At 45.4% G+C, this 15,977-nt stretch overlaps 2 protein-coding genes across 10 annotated transcripts in view; one reads left to right on the plus strand and one right to left on the minus strand.

The window, feature by feature from the left end:
- The window catches only part of LOC309353961 (uncharacterized protein), a 122,191-nt gene that overhangs the window by 17,055 nt on the left and 89,159 nt on the right, over positions 1 to 15,977 (minus strand). The gene's annotated exons all lie outside the window — the stretch shown is intronic.
- Positions 1,779 to 14,885, plus strand: LOC309355200 (caspase recruitment domain-containing protein 8-like). Of its 7 annotated transcripts, none has more exons than XM_081885796.1 (12): positions 1,779 to 2,086; positions 3,466 to 3,761; positions 3,861 to 4,006; positions 5,574 to 5,641; positions 7,243 to 7,466; positions 8,166 to 8,425; positions 8,862 to 8,987; positions 9,159 to 9,300; positions 10,396 to 10,446; positions 11,444 to 11,513; positions 11,961 to 12,251; positions 13,848 to 14,885. In XM_081885796.1, the coding sequence occupies exons 1-12, from the start codon at positions 2,055 to 2,057 to the stop codon at positions 13,858 to 13,860; spliced, it is 1,719 nt and encodes a 572-aa protein (XP_081741922.1). In that variant the 5' UTR covers positions 1,779 to 2,054; the 3' UTR covers positions 13,861 to 14,885. The 7 variants fall into 7 exon arrangements, 6 of the variants coding, with proteins under 6 accessions (XP_081741922.1, XP_081741923.1, XP_081741924.1 ...); XM_081885797.1 differs by having other exon boundaries at positions 5,577 to 5,641; XM_081885798.1 differs by having other exon boundaries at positions 1,780 to 2,086; positions 13,844 to 14,885.

Genomic DNA, 15,977 nt, shown 5'->3' on the forward strand with positions numbered 1-15,977 from the left:
ACCTGATGATGAGGACCAGGTCCATGATCAGGGTCCAGAACAGGATTGGGCGTCTCCACAGGTTGTTAAAGGAGTGTCCAAGAGTGAGCCTTCATCTCCTGTTAGCATAATGGAGAAAGCTCACAGATGGGTCAAGTCAGAGGGGGAGTCTGATGAAGAAGACACACTTGCTGGCCCCAGTGGGTCAAAAGAAGCACCTCAGTTTGTGCCCAGGCGATCATCTCGGGCAACAAAAGGAATTCCACCTGAGAGGTTTCAGGTCACCAATGCGTGGGTTGGTTTCGCACAGTGCAAACCTGAGAGTTTTGAGGAGGTTCAACAGTTGCCTGGAAAAGATGCCAGGAAGGGGCGAAAGGCAATGAAAAAGGGGTTGAACGCTCAGAGGTCTGTAAATGTGTGTTCACGGTTCTCCTCTCAGAATGCAAGGCGAGAGGGGGTGTGGAGAGAATCAGAACTTACAGGGTTAAGAAGTTCTGTGTGACGTCTCACATTCTGAGGCGTGGTTTAGTATACTGAGGGAGTGTTTCCTGTGACTCAGTGTTGTTCCGTTCAGCAACAGAGAGAGAAGCAAGATGTGCGCTTTGTCGCCAGGAGGAGATTTATGAGTTCTACACGAATAAAGACTTTTAGAAGATAAGGAAGACACCGTGCGTGCAGCCTGATTTATTACACACACACTGCAACAGTTTCTACGCTGTGCACACTCTGCTAAAGTAGCTGAGAGCAGACCGCTGGGAGCAGGAAAGCGTGAGGGCTCCATCTGCAAAGGCTACAACCCTCCATAGTGTATGTATGAAATGTAGCTTTTAAAGTAAAAGGAATATTAAAAATACCCTCAGGTCTGCTATATGAGTACGTTCTTTAATAAGCATATCTACATGGTGCAGTATTTTCAGTACTGTACAACACTAATAAAATCAATATAAAGTTTAAAATAAATGCTATTATTTCTGGAAAATAAAACACAAATAATCAGCAATGACAAGTTACATAACATCAGAAATGCAAATTACTATCTGCTTAGAGTCGTCTGTGACTGGACTTAACGGTCAGGGGTCCCTTTACCTTTACCTTTAGACAAGTAAGGCAACACACAACATATTAAAATTATAACTGATACATTGTGACAAGAAATAAATTTATTCAAAAAATAGGCTTTAAGTAACAAGTCTCAAATGCTTATAAATTTATATTGACTCCTCAAACATCTTAAGAGGATAAGTCACCATGTTTGTCTCCACTGATAGCAGAGCTTTCAGCTCCACACTGATCATCTGTGAGATCATAGAACAAAGTTGATGGTTGTGTAAAATTCAATGAGCTTGTTAGAAGCTGTGTTTTCTTCTCTTCTAGGACTTTATGAGCTACATATGCAAGCTTTTCTCCTCTGTCTCTTCCTATTCCTTTTTGCTAAATAAATAAGTCCACCTCACATGTCACCTCACATGCTGTTACACATAATTGTATAGGCGTGGGTACTTTAAGTGTATAAAGCATTAAAAGTACTTTCTGTAAAAAAAAAAAATCACACTGTATGGCCAAGGGTATACAATTGCTAAGAATAAGGTCACACCAAAATAGAAAAAAAGGCTATTACATATAGTTGAAATACATACAAATTCAAATGTTCATCAAATTTAAATGAATAGCATTTTTAAAACTAAAACAAAAAAATGTTTTCTGTAGCTCACATTTCAGAAGTGCCAATGGTGAATGACACATTGCCCAGTAATGTAACTGGATCAAAAAATTCATTATTCATTACTTGCATTACTGGCAATATCACAGCTTGACTTAATTTTTACTAGATTTTTAAAATGTAGGTTGTAAAACTAGTTCTTACATTAGAATTTACAGTTTGTGGAGAATATTCTATACCCCCCAAATAGCTAGTGTGACACCCCTAGTCACTGGTTAAGGAAATAAGTGCTTACCCAGCAAGAAATGCACTGGCACCAATTAAATATAGAAAAAGACTGTTTGGGGGGCAGGGGGAGGGGGAATAAAGCAGCCAATTTTGACCTCTCCCTTACCTCCCTACAGGTTATTATTATATGCTGAGCAATGAAAGAAAGAGAAAAGTGTGGTAAGTCCCAACACAATTCTGTTTGCAGGATGGACAAATGTGTTGCTAGAACGAATGGTGCTAAGGGATTCGATGATAAGCAAGGGGGACGGGGGACTGACAACCCCCCAAATTTCAAGGAGCGGGTTGGGTCCCCTCAATATTCTGTGCCCGTGACCATGGGAGTAGGCAGAGGGCCAGCTGCCCCCCCAATCAAGTAAATAATAAAAAAACTCAACTAATTGATCTGTTGTGTCCAAGAGAACTCAGTTCTGTCCCCCCAACATAAAGCCTGCCCCCTAAAATAAATCCTGGCCACACTCAAGTCTTCGACTGGCCCCAATGGGCTGCTGTGGTGGACCCCTTCAGGCCCTCCCTGCTGTTGTGACAGATCCCATCAGGCTTCCTCTCACCACATGACATCACATGCAAACCATAATACTCTGAATTCAAACTTCTTCGTATTATCATAGAGCATGCTTTGTATGCAGGGCTGGCCCCAGACATTTTAGTGACTGAGGCAAATCAAGTGGGTGTTTCCCCAGAAATTGTAGTTTGCTAAGGGTGTGTGTGTGAAAACACAGGGGAAAGTCACTTCTCTCCTTTCTTTCCCTCCTACCTTCTTTCCTTCTCAGCAGCCCCACCAGCAACGAGCAGTGGCAGGAGCAGCATCAGTGGCAGGGAAGACCCTCGCCCTGCTGTGGGGGGAGGCAGTGCTGGGGCTTCTGCTCCTCTCAAGGAGGAATAAAAAGAGTGGAGAAGTCACATGCAATCCAGGGGGGGTCCTTAACAAGAGATGGCAATCTTTTTCCAAAACGCATGTTATGTACACACATGCACACACTTTCCCTTTTCAAAACCAACACCTAAATGTATACAAAATCCAATCGGGTGGGGGTGTGGGGGGTGTGATGCTGGGACCAGGGGGGCTGAGGCAGGCTGGGATGGAGGAGGCAACCTGAGATGAAGTGGCTTTTTCCTTCTGCTGGTAGAAAGGAGGCTGCCTTACCTGAAAGAGGAGGCAGAGCTGGACCTGACAGCCAAGACCAATCAGCTGGATAATAATAATACCCTAGCCCAGAGGGGAGAGGGGGAGGCACAGCTGCTGCATCTTCCTCTCTCAGGAAGATGGAAAAGTATGGACAAGAGAGGCAGCTGACTGGTTTGGGTATATTCTTGGCCATTAAAACGGATGGCAAATTACATCATGCTTTTTCCCAGTGTGGAATAAATCAGCATGTTTTCCAAGTTGCATAGAAAATCAGATCTCAGCATGCTCAGAGGATCAGTGAAGGCAGTATACCAGAGGTAGAAAACTTAAGCCCCAGCTTGTATCCTAATCAGGTTCTAATTCTCTCCCCACAACAATGCCTAAAATAAAATCCATGTTTTTGCCACAGGTCCATGAAAGGAGTCGTTTTCACTGGTGATGAAATAGTCTGCAAGGGAAGAAAAGAATTACTTGAAATTATTGAAAAGGACCTAGAATTCTTTTTACTTGAATTGTGCTATGGCTTTATTATCACAACGAAAGAATACTGGGACTTTCAGAAAGCAGAGGAAGACTCCAAAGAGAAAAGTCAAAAACTGCTGAATATGGTCCAGGAAAGGGGGGAGGCAACTTGTTGCTGGTTCCTGGAACAAGTAGACAGGAAACATCCAGGATCTATTAAGATTCTTCTAGTGGCAGTCCATGGTGAGTTTGACTTAGAGTACTTTCTGAATTTCAAGGACAGTTCAACTACCTTCCTCCTCCTTGCAACAGTCATGTCAGGTAAAGAATTATCTTTTACAGGCTTGGGTAAAGAATTGGTCCAGGAGACAGGCCCCTCAGGGCTGAAGTCAGAATCTCCCCTATTTGCAGAGGAAGGAAGAAGCAGCAAGATGGAAAACCCAGCAGTTTGTGGGGAAAGTGTTGTGTGTAATCTGTGTCCCTGTGAGGTAAGTGGCTGAACAGATGGGCCCAGACCGGGGGAGGGGGCAGCTGCCTCCCCCCAGTCAAGTAAATGAATAAAAATACTTAACTAAAAGTAGGAATTGTAGAAAGATTTTGACAGATTTTTCTGAACACTTGGAGTAAAAAAAACAAAAACAAAAAACAAAGTACCGTATTTTTTGCTCCATAAGATGCACCTGACCATAAGACGCACCTAGGAGGAAAACAAGAAAAAAAATATTCTGAATGAAACAGTGGATGTATGATTTTTGTGGTTCATGCTGTGGCCACAGACATGATATGTGATTTGACAGTGAGTTTGGGGTAGCCCAATGCAAAAATCCTGAGGATCCATATGGATCCATGCTTTGTAACCATGTTTTTGTGCCATTGCGGCCACACAAAACAGTGGCTGTGTGGTCTTTTTGGTGCAGGCTGTAGCCATGGACATGCTATGTGATCTGCTGGAGAATTTGGGGTGACCCAATGCAAAAATCCTGAGGATCTATGTGCTTTTACCTCCCCCCTCCCAGACAGCCTCCTTTATCACTAGAGTCCCTTATCTCTTCTCCTGATCGCTTGCTGATCAGCTGCTCAGCGGCTTTGTTTCAACGCCCCCTTTCCTCTTTCTAAAAAAAAGAAGCACAAATTGCTTTTTGCCCCTGGGCAATTCGGCTCCAGGGACCACACATTCGCTTCATAAGACACACAGACATTTCCCCTTACTTTTTAGGAGGAAAAAAGTGTGTCTTATGGAGCGAATAATATGGTAATTTTAAACAACTGTTGTTGAGACATTTCATTCCAAATCTGCAATACACAACCAGACAAATTACTCCTGAGTGTCCCTGCTCAGGAACTGGAGCCAGACCAGCCGCCCGGTTCTCTATGGAGCTGGTAATGAATAAGCGTGTGAGAGGGTGACTACAAGGAAGTTGGCAGAATGAGTCTGACTGAACACAGACTAGAGCCTCTTTGAAGACTTATTCTGTGGCAGTGCATTCCCATTTCCTGGAATGGGAATGTTTTCTTAGGTTTTCTTTTCCTTTCACTGTATCTCTCATGTGATTGGTTGAGTGTGGGTCACATGAGAGAGGCATTCCATTCTGTTCCAACTGTTATTCCAGTAAATATCATTTTCAGCTGTTTTTATGCTTCTCTCTCTGCATGAGAGGAGGGAGAATGGCTGCCAAGAGAGAGTTCTCAGGATACTCATTTGGGCCGTGTGTTAGTGTGATCTGTCTAAAGTGAAACAGAAAGAGGAAGATCCCTAAACGTTAATAGGGAGAAACCTGTGCAGGGGCTCTCTGTAAGGAACAGGGAGAATGCCACTGAGGTGAAAGAAAAAAACCTTTCATAAGAAACGGTCAGACCTGAGTGAGAACTACTATGGCCAAAATGAATGTAGAAGAAAGTAGCTCTAAAAGAGCCATTAGTGGTCTGTATTTGTGGGTTTGACCTCAAGCAGTGCTCCTTGGTGTGGTCGTTTGGGTGTTAGAAACAGACAGGAATGTCCTGATTTCAGGTGGGAAAGGGGTCTGGCGCTCATATTAATGATAAATTATTTTGTAGCAGGATCTTCCAGAAACAATCAGACCAGAGGTGTTTTTGGACTCAGAAATGAGTTGTGAAAGATACAGGTGAGCAATGTCTCTCTCAGATTTTCAAAGCTTTCTCCTTTAAGGGAAAGTTGAACATTGAATATCTTTTGGGGTTTCAGAGAAGTGTTCAGCAGAGCACATTTGGCATATGAAGGTTTCACAATCATCATATGTGGTGGTCCTTTCTAAAACGTTCCCAAACTACATCTGTGTCAGGGACTGGGCAGAGGAGGAGTGGGGGAGACCGCCCCCCCCCGAACCATCCAGGGAGGAGGAAGAGGAAGACAGTATAGATTTAGAACGGGGTTGAGGGAGGTCACAGTTCAGAGTCAGATGAGAGGGAAAGTTGGGAAATCATGGGAGAGCAACACACAGCTAACATGTTGTCATTAGAAAGCATTCCAGACATTCCATCTTCCAGAACCCTGTGAGCCTTTAAAGTAGGAGAACTAAGAGGTCAAAGACAGCACCAATAGAAGTGATGAATGAGGAAGAGGGATAGATGGGATGTGTGGAGATTCACTTGGGACAACGCCATTATTGAAGAGACTGGGTTGTATAGCCTCTCTCTGTAAATATTGAATAAAAAAGGATGGTAAGAAATATTCCCTTGTTACGATAATTTTCTGGGCAATAGCTGGGTGTTGCTGACAGCATCCTGACAATCTGTCACTTGCACATTGCATTCTTGGGTTCTCAGGAACAGAGCTGGGAAAACATTACGATTCAACATTGGTGTTGCTTAAATCCAATTGTTTATATCCCCCGTCCTCTGAGGAATGGGCTTAGCATGACAAAATGATGTCTAAGCCAAAGCAGATTGTGAGGAAAGTGAAATCTGTAAGTTTGGAGAAAAGGTTTTTCTACTCTTTAAATAAAGGAGCTCAGACTTATCAGATCTTGCAACATTGCAGGCACATGGAGAAGAGCAGAAAGAAGGTGTGCCCAGGCAGAGAGGAGGAGATATAGTTTTGCCCACTTCCTGCCTGGGCACAAGGGGGTGTTCTCACAGAGCTCTTGCTAGCAAGTTTACGGTAAAACCCTTTCATGCGCCTATCTAGCAAAAGACAAATCGTTGGTTTGACTGCATTTTAAATGTCTCACACAAAGAGCTCGTGGTTTTCCACTTTTCAGTTGTGATCTTGGGGTTAATATTCCACATCTCCATTTCACTCTTTTACACCCCGCTTTCCATAGGGGTGTAAGTGTGCGTAGGTCTCTTCCTAATCTTCATAGAATCATAGGATTGTTGGAAGGTATCCTGAGGGTCATATAGTACAATCCTCTGCAATGCCAGAATATGCAGCTGCCCCATACAGGGATCAAACTTGAAACCTTGGCATTATCAGCTCCAGGGCTTTTTTCATCTGGACCTCACCAGAACTGAGTTCCAGCACCTCTCAGGTGAGCGCCATGGCCATTATAAGAGAAGAAGGGAAGCGTTCATGGTGAGTTGCAGCATCTCTTTCTAGAAGAATAACACTGATCAGAACCGTGCTCTAACCCATTTTATTGTTTCTTTGAGATTTTCTGGTCAAATATGATTGGGGTGGGGATTGCTTCCCATCAGGAAGATGCAGAGGGTGTCCAGCTGGTGTTCAATCCACTTCTCTTTCCATTTTCCCCTTTGTGGCATTCAGGCTGTGCTTCACGAAGGCCGGATCCTTCCTTTGCTTTTATACTGATGTCATATTTGAGGTGAGAGGAGCTGTCACCATCACCTACCACTTTGATTCATGGTCTAAGCACCTGGCCGAACAGAACACAGAGGACTGGGTTGTCGCTGGGCCTTTGATCAACATTGAAGCAGATCCAGCAGAGGCTGTGGCAGCTGTTCACTTCCCTCACTTCTTGTGTCTTGCAGGTATGGCAGGTAAAAAAGCTTGCAACAAAATAAATATTGCATGTAACAGGATGGGTGCAGTGATGAGCTCTGTCATCCAAACTCATGGGAGGTCATGCCCAGGCTGGCTGCAGAGGAGTAGTGGGAGGCACCAGTTGGGGAACCCCCAAGGGAACCCCCAGGGGAAGAAGGCTCAGAGCCAGGAGAGTGCTGGTGGGACAATGACGAGGGATCAGAGGGAGCAGCCTGGGAGGAGGTGGTGTTGCAGGTTGGAGAGGGAGCAGGGTTTAGTGAGCAAGAAGAGGCTGTGACCGAGAGCAGTGCAAAATTGGAGGCAGAAGTGGAGGTTGGAGAGGAGGGGGACTAGGAGACAGATGTGAGGCAGGCTGCTAAAGAAGTCAGGGCAGCCTCCCCCTCCTTTTGCAGCCTGCTCCTTTCTCCATTCGTCTCCCAGAATCAGAAGTGGTATGAAGAAGGCAGAGCAAATACAGACATAGTTTTGCAATTCAGATCGCTTTGGGAAGGACCTGGGGGAGAAAGAGCCTTAGGGAACAGCCTCATAGGGGCTAGATGTAACGGAATGAGTTGCAGTGCAGGGTTGACTTCGCTGACACTGGGTGTTTTATTGCTGACCTGCTCTTGACTCCAGTTCCTGGTGTACGGCTCCACAGTTTCCCACTTGTATCATGTCTGTTTGTTTTTTCTTTTGCTCCTTTCCAGGTAAAGATGGTTCCCAAGTCCTCATTGCACATTTTGTGGAAGGCGGCATGAGTCTAGAGAAGCCAGACAGAGTGGGGCCATATCATGTTGTGTTGGAAAACCCAAACCTCTCTCCACGTGGAGCCATTTTGAAAACATCATGGTCATGGTTTAAGCGGAAGATAATAGTGCACACTGTAGCACTGCTCTATCAAATGGTTCAATTCCAGCCACCAACATTCCACCTGTACCTTCTGCCCAATGACCATTCCATAACAAAGGTAAGCAGGATTCTGCAACTCTGATTGGTATTCCAGACGTCCTGGATCTTTTGCTTGACCATAGGAAGCCTGACAGAGTAGCTATACAAAATTATGCATCAGAGTGTGTCATGGTTTATGAACTGTATCTCCTTTTGTTGGGCTTGAACTAATTTACCAGACTGCTAGCCAACATCAAATTACCTACCCATATTTTGGTCTCTGCTACCGAAGTGGTTTAGTTTTTTTATATCACTGATGGAGATCCTGTGCCCCTTCAAATGTTTTGGGACTACAAAACCCATCATTCCTGAACCATAACATCTGGAAGGTTGCAGGTTCCCTATCCCTGCCTTAAATGCTGCAACAAAGCCAAGAAAGGGGTAGGGATCCAGTCTTCCAGAAATTGGTTATCTTTCCTGCATAACTCAGAAGTGCCCTTCTTTGCCTTTCCCAGGCGGTTCATGAGCATGAAGTACAGTGCCCTTCACAAAGAATAGACAAACCCCCCTGGACCCTGAGGCCTCTGACGATTGGCTGTCGCTTCTTTGTGGAGACAAATGATGTCAGAGTCTGTCCCAAGGTGAGACACAAAGATGATGAATGGCTTTGCTAGGGCAGAGCCATGGCTGTGAAGGATGAGAACGGGAGGGACTCCACCAGGATCCCCCTCACCCTTTAATTTGACTCCCTTGGACTGGTCAACTGGGCTAAGCCTTGTTTGCACATAAGGAGGTTTTATGCTCCCCCACAGGAAGTGGAGTTTCAATATTTGGATGCTGACAAGATGCAGCAGTACGTGGAACTGTCTGCTGAGCAAATGCAAGACATGTTCAACTTCAGTGTGATGGACAAGCGCACAAATGAACTCATCTGGGAAGCCCATGTGACACAAAGTGAGTTGGATTGGAGGAAGATCGGAAGGTTTGACCATAATTGGGGAGGCCGGATGGAAAATGACACCCCAGTCACATTCCCTCTTTGACTGCTTCATGAATGAATAGACTTTATTTGCGTAGCCGACAGGCCATAGCATCAAAGGACAAACAGCGACAAAAATACATTACGAATATAGTTACCATAAAATCTTATGACCTATTAAAACCCTAGGTAGAAGCTGGATTATCATTCATCCATGACCCTCTGTCCCATGGGCAGCGGCCTTTTCTCTGGTAGATTGTTCCAGGTCGGTTAAGTAAATAGACCAGCCAAATTGAAAGATTATAAATATAACCTCGGAGGGATGGTCAGGACAGGGAGAAAGATAATAATAACCAGATGCAGATAAATTAATAATCTCAGTACTTAAAACTTGGCAGAGGTAATAAAATAATAATAATAAAACGTAATGATAATAATAATAAGATCCTAGGCGAGGAATCCGGGTGACAACACTGCTCTCAGTCTCATTGCTCTCTCGATAAATTTGGCAAACTTCTCTGTTGTCGAGCTGTTCTGGTCGGCTAGGAGTGAGAACAATTTGGCTTCACAAGAGCGGCCCGGGATGGCAGATAGGAGTGGCGTGATGGTCTCGTCCCTGAGATCTTTATATAGGGAGCAAGACAAGAGAACGTGTGACACAGTCTACATAGCGAGCTCCACAGGGGCAGAGCCGGTTCTCGAATGAAATTTTTTGATATCTACCTTCAAGAACAGCTGAGGGTAACATATTTAGTCTGGCCAGTGTAAAGGCCCGTCTGAGTTTTGGAATGGTTAAGGTAGACAAATAAGGTGCCCGAAAATCAAAGTGGGAGGGGGGCAGATAAGCGTACCAAGCACTAAATTTCTTAATATAGGCCAGATTATTCTGCTGCTCAATATCCTTCATGCGCTGGTCAATAAAGGTTTTTGCCTTGGGGGGACCCATTTTCAGGAGATGCTGTGCTTGGAAGCCACATGTAAGTAGTTTTTGATGCACTACTTTGGACCACCGACTTCTATGAGCATCTCGTGTTACTGGAGGTGACTGCTTCATTCCTGTTCTCTTTCAGAAGAGTTAAAGTCTCCTGAGATGACGTCTTCTCCTTCAAGCTCAGAGCAAGGTCTGCAGGTTTTAATTACTTACTTCCTCGTAGTTAAATCCCACCTTCCTCCCAATGGCAGCACAGAGTGGCTGGTGATACAGTACCATAGAAAAGTCACTTTTGTAATGTTAGGGAATCGCCTTCCGGTGCAGGTTCCCCATTGCTTTATAGTCTCCTCTGGTGCCAGATGAAGTTCTTTCCACGCAGCTAAATTTTGTAGAAACAGCTTTGGCTTGGATTCAGCACACCCAGTGTGCTAACAGAATCCAGTGCAAATGCTCACAATACTTCAATTGGGCTTTCCTCCCTTCACCCGCCACTTCCCTCAAATGCACTTTGGAGGGTCAAGGGGAACCCTCAGAACAGCCAGAAAGGGTGCAGTGTGTGTACTTGGCTGTTGGGGAGGGATAGCTCTGTCTGGCAAGCAGGAAAGGTCACAGAAGGCGACATTTAATTTCTCCCTGTATGTTTTACAGCCTGGACTTCTTAGTTTTCAGCTGAGTGTCAGTTGTTAAACTATTTTTCTAATTGCATGTTAATGTATGTGTTTGTTGCTCTGTTTTTCCTTGTGAGCCAACTTTGGAAATTGTGTTATGAAGGGGTAGTGTAAGACTATAACGAGTAACATATGTGACACAGAGTCCAAAAAGGTGGTATTCTTCCAAGGACAGGGGCCTTGTGGGTAGTTTTCATGGATTTAAATGCTGGCAGAATGGCCTCTCTCTCCCTACAGTATCGCAGCAGACCCTGCCGGCAGTCCTGGTTTGCACCCCCCAAAAATTGTTCACCCGGGGCGATGGCCCCCTGGGACCCCCACGCTATACCCCTGCTACAACTATGATGTAGAATGGAAGGTGAGAAGCGTGTGAGTGTGCAAAATTTTGGTGTCACACACAACGCTGCTGTAATTTGTGACCCGAAGGTCCTCTACTGGTTCACGTTCCATCATTATCATTTCCCTGTGATCCCTCCTTGTTTCATACCTCTCCATAAACTTTCTCTCTCTCTTTTCCAGGTGCTTGTTGCTGCACTCTGACCCATGCTGCTTCCAGCAGCACTGACTCAGGACATGGTGTGGAAAGCAGGTAGGGCTTGACATTCTCTTTCCTCACACAAAGCCAGTCCAGCTATTAGGGACAAAACAGCAGCTGCCACAGGCAGACAGCAGATGTTTGGGGGGGTGCTGTTTAGGCATCGGCTGCACTGCTGTTGCTGGAGGAGCAGGAACATGCAAATGTGTACGGTCAACAGAAGCTAAATTGCTATCTCTCTACATATCGGTTGCATGCAAGGCTCCCCTCAGAGCAGGAGGAGGTTTAGCTCCAATCCCAGCATTGTGTTGCTCGGACCTCGAATCACTGATCAAAGATGGCTCTCTAAACTTCAAAGCAGCTTCAGGCCACCCCTCTTTCCCCTCCCTCAGTGTCAGTCACAGTCATGGAAAGTGACAGGACCTCCTGATGATGTAGTTCCTTCCCATATCCCTTTGCTGAGCTTCTCTTGTTTTGTGTCTGCTTTTCCTGTTGTTGGAGGCGCCAGTGCAGAGTGAAGGTGAGGACCATCAGAGAACGTCTGGTGTCCATCCTGGAGAATCTGGATGAGGATGAACTCAAGAGGTTCAAGCTCAATCTCAGCGATTCCCCCATCAGGGGTGGCTATGACAACATCCCTCGAGGGAGGCTAAGGAATGCGGATGTCATGGACCTGAGCTTGCTGCTGCTTGGTTTCTACATGGAAGATGCTGTGCAGGTGGCGGCTGAGGTGCTCAGAGCCATCAACTGCAGGCCTGAGGCAGAGAGGCTCATCTCCCTCTCTGAGACTGAGTAAGAAAGAAGGAATTCTAGCTCACAGAACTTGCTAGGATGGAAGGCAAATGGAGTGCCACCTGCCCCCCCCGCCCCCCCAGCAAATGCAGAGTGGTGGATTGATAATCTCTTCATGGGGGCAATGGGGATGAGAGGATAAAAACCTTACATCAGGGATAACCAACCTGGTGCCCTTCAGCAGTTGGCTTATCTTTTTTATTTAACAGAATGTGTGTAATGCTCAGTTATAAGAAACAAATCTCTAAGCTATTTGTATAAAACAAAAAATATTATTTTTAAAAGTCAGAAGTTTAAAATGAGTTGAGCTTAAAAAATTTCAAAATGTTAATAGTATCAGCAGCTAAAATATAATTTTAAAAATAAAATCACCTCTTAAAATACGTGTCAGCTTTACGTATCTGGGTAGGCTTGCCTAAACAAATATTTTTTTAGCAGGCACTGAGCATAGTACAAAGAAGACAGCTGTCAATGGGCAAACCGTTCCAGAGTGTAGGTGCTGCCTTGCTAGAATATGGATTCCCTAGAGGGGTTGGACTGCTGCTCCCATCAGTCCCAGCCAGCACTGCTAAAGATCAGGCATGATGGGAGTTGTAGTCCTGCAGTTTACTTAGGGCACTATGTTGGCTACCGCTGCTGTACATACAAAAGCTGTTTGCTCTGGGGCAATGTTGTTGGGGATATGAAGACATGGATCTAGTTGTGCATCCACACCACATTTTTAATGCACATTTAGAGCATGTGGCTTCCCCCAAAGTATCCTGGGAACTGTAGTTTAGCCTTTCACAGGGCTGAAATACACCATGCTCTAAATAAAATACTGTTCCCAGGATTCTTTGGAGGAATTTATGCACTTAAATGGTGTCGATCAGCCCTTCGTCTTGTGTCCCTCAGATCTGAGGCTTACAGAAGAGCACTTCCCATGGTCACGCAAGATGGGAGTTGTAGTCCAGCATCTTCTGGAGGGCACCATATTGACTACCCCTGATTCACATGGTCTCATGTTCCCCAGTTTTGGGAGTTTTGCTACAACATGATGAGGGAACAGCTTGCTCTGCCTGGGAACAGGTACATCAGTGAAGCTTCTCACAAATTTAGGGATGTGTTTCTCACTTTAGGTAAAACCTGCCCTTTCTAACTTCCTGAACCCCTTGCCTGCACCCACCGACATACTTTAGGATTACCTGCATAGGCCACCACTTGGAACATTCTAGAGCTGTTTTTCAACTTTGGGTCCCCTGATGTTGCTGAACTTCAACTCCCACCATCTTTGAGATCAGGTTAAGCTGGCTGGGGGTGATGGAACTTGTAGACCAACAACATCCGAGGGCCCAAAGTTGAAGTTAAAGATCATTCTCTAGACCAAGAGCAGGTAACCGTTGAAGCTCCAGAAGTTGTTGAACCAACTCCCATCAGCCCCAGCCAGCTTGGCCAATGGAGCCCAGGATGATGGGAGTTGTAGTTCAGCAACATTTGGAGGGCCAAAGGTTTCCCACACTTTAGAAATTTGGGGGCTTCTTTTCCCTTCATATCCTGACAGTATTTAATTGCTTCACACATGTACTCAATGATCCCTTTTTTCCTTCCTCCAGGAAGTAGTTCATGCTGAAACCTGTGCCTTAGAACTTAAGAAGAGCCTGCTGGATCAGGCCAGCATCCTGTTCTCACCGCTGCCAGCCAGATGGCTGTGGGAAACCTGCAAGTGCAAAACTCGCTCCCTTTCTGTGGCTTCCAGCAACTGCTATTCAGAAGCATTTCTGCCTCTGACTGAGGAGGGAGAGCACAGCCATCAAGCCAAGGAGCCGTGTCCTACATGAAGTTGTCCAGTAACTTTTTTGAAACCACCCAAGTTGGGGACCAGCACTGTCTCCTATGGAAATGAGTTCCATGGTCTAACTCTGCGCTCGCTATGTGAAGGACTTCTATCTGTCATGTGTCTTCCAACCTCCAGCCTCATTGGCTGCTCACTGGTTCTAGCATTCCAAGAAAGGGATAAAAACATTTCTCTGTCCACTTTCCTCATGCCCTGAATAATGTTATAAACTTCTATCATGTCCTCGCTTACCTTTTCTCTAAACAGTCTCTGCAGCCTCTCTCATATGGGAGTTGCTGCATCCCCTCAATCATTTTGCTTGCCCTTTTCTGAACATTTCCCAACTCTACAATGTCCTTTTTGTGGTGTGGAACCAGAACTGTACACAGTATTCCAAATGTGGTTGGCCATGGATTTGCAAAATGGTATGATATTCAGTTTTAAGTTCAGCTCCTTTCCTAATGATCCCCAGCATGGAATTGGACTTTTTCACAGCTGCCGCACACTAGATCCACCTCTTCATCATGCTACCCACTGTGAATTTTAGCCCATTGAGCTCTTAAGAATTCTCCCACAAAATTCCTAGCCTTTCCCAACAGAGCTTCAATTTCCAGACCTCCAGGGAAATACCAATGAGCCACACAAAGCAGTTCTGGTATTTCCCCCTTTATTCCCTTATAAAAGAAAAGACACGACACAGTCTTCTATCAAAGTATAAAAAGAGTTTACTCACATTCTGTTCACAATCGTATCCCAGAAGGCAGACTTAGCTTAGAAAAGTAACATATACCTTGAAACTATCCCATAAGGAGACAGTCCCTCTGTCCTCTCTTGGCTGGAAGCTGGAAGCCAAGAGAGCATCTTTGGCTAAGCAGATGTTGCTTCTTCAACTAAAGTAGTCAGAGAGAGAGAGATGGCTGCCCTGCCCTGTGCTATTGTTACCTGCACGGGTGAGGCCACACCCACCTCTAGTCACATGCAGAGGAAGTTTACCTGCTGGCTGGACAAACATTCCTCCCCTTGTGTAAACGTTCACTCTAGGAATGTTGTACTTAACTCCTCTTGTGTTTGACATACCACAGCAGTGCTGTCTCATTCACTAAGCACAGTGCCTCTGGTGAGCAAAGTCCCTCCTGAGGCTGCAGTTCAGTGCATGTTCCTTTCCTGACAGGACTTTTTCTCTTGCTGCGAGATGTACATCTTGGGAGGAGGAGCAGGTTTCAATCCCAGGAGATGAACAGAATCCCAGGAGATGAAGCCAGAGAGAGCCAGCCTGTCCTTCTCCAAACTTCCTGGGTGGTGGTGACTCCAAGTTGGTTTGCCTTAGGGCTTCCTAACATTTCTCCTTTCCAGTTTGTACATTGTAAATAAAAGTACTTTGTAATAAAGATATTTTACCAATAACATTCTGTCCTTTTCATTAGGCCTGCATAAGCTTCCAATATTCTTTCATCAAAAGGAAACTGGTCCAAGAAGTCTCTCTCAATTTTTGGTACACTTCATCATGGGAATTTGGTTATGTGAAAGAAATGAGAGGAATAGTCTGGGATGCACAGAAGTCCACCCAAGATTTCTGGGCACCTGCACTAGATATCGAAGAAAGCCCCCCTCTAACCAGCTCCCTACAGATCCAGATAATTTGATCAGGACCGACCGACCAGAGAACTTGGGGGAGTTCCTTCCTATCCCTAGTCCAATCCACTTCCTGGAGCCTGTGCCTGGTCGCTGCAGTTCAGGGGAGCCAACTTGAATTAAATATGTGGGGGGGGGGCTTAGGCAGTGGTGTAGTGGGGGGTGCAGGGGGGGCCGGCCACACCGGGCGCTACATCTGGGGTTAGGGTTAGGGGGCGCAAATCCACGGGTTAGGGGGCGCAAATTACTTGCCTTGCCCCGGGTGCTGACAACCCACACTA

Source organism: Podarcis melisellensis (assembly GCF_964234715.1).
Source record: "Podarcis melisellensis genome assembly, chromosome: 13".
Classification (NCBI taxonomy): domain Eukaryota; kingdom Metazoa; phylum Chordata; class Lepidosauria; order Squamata; family Lacertidae; genus Podarcis; species Podarcis melisellensis.

Bases quoted from the DNA above. Each gene is read 5' to 3' on its own strand.
- LOC309355200 (XM_081885796.1), top strand. From the start codon at position 2,055: ATGCTGAGCAATGAAAGAAAGAGAAAAGTGTG. The intron at 7,467-8,165 runs GTATGGCAGGTA...GCTCCTTTCCAG, and splicing joins TCACTTCTTGTGTCTTGCAG to GTAAAGATGGTTCCCAAGTC. The intron at 10,447-11,443 runs GTCTGCAGGTTT...TCTCTTTTCCAG, and splicing joins TCCTTCAAGCTCAGAGCAAG to GTGCTTGTTGCTGCACTCTG.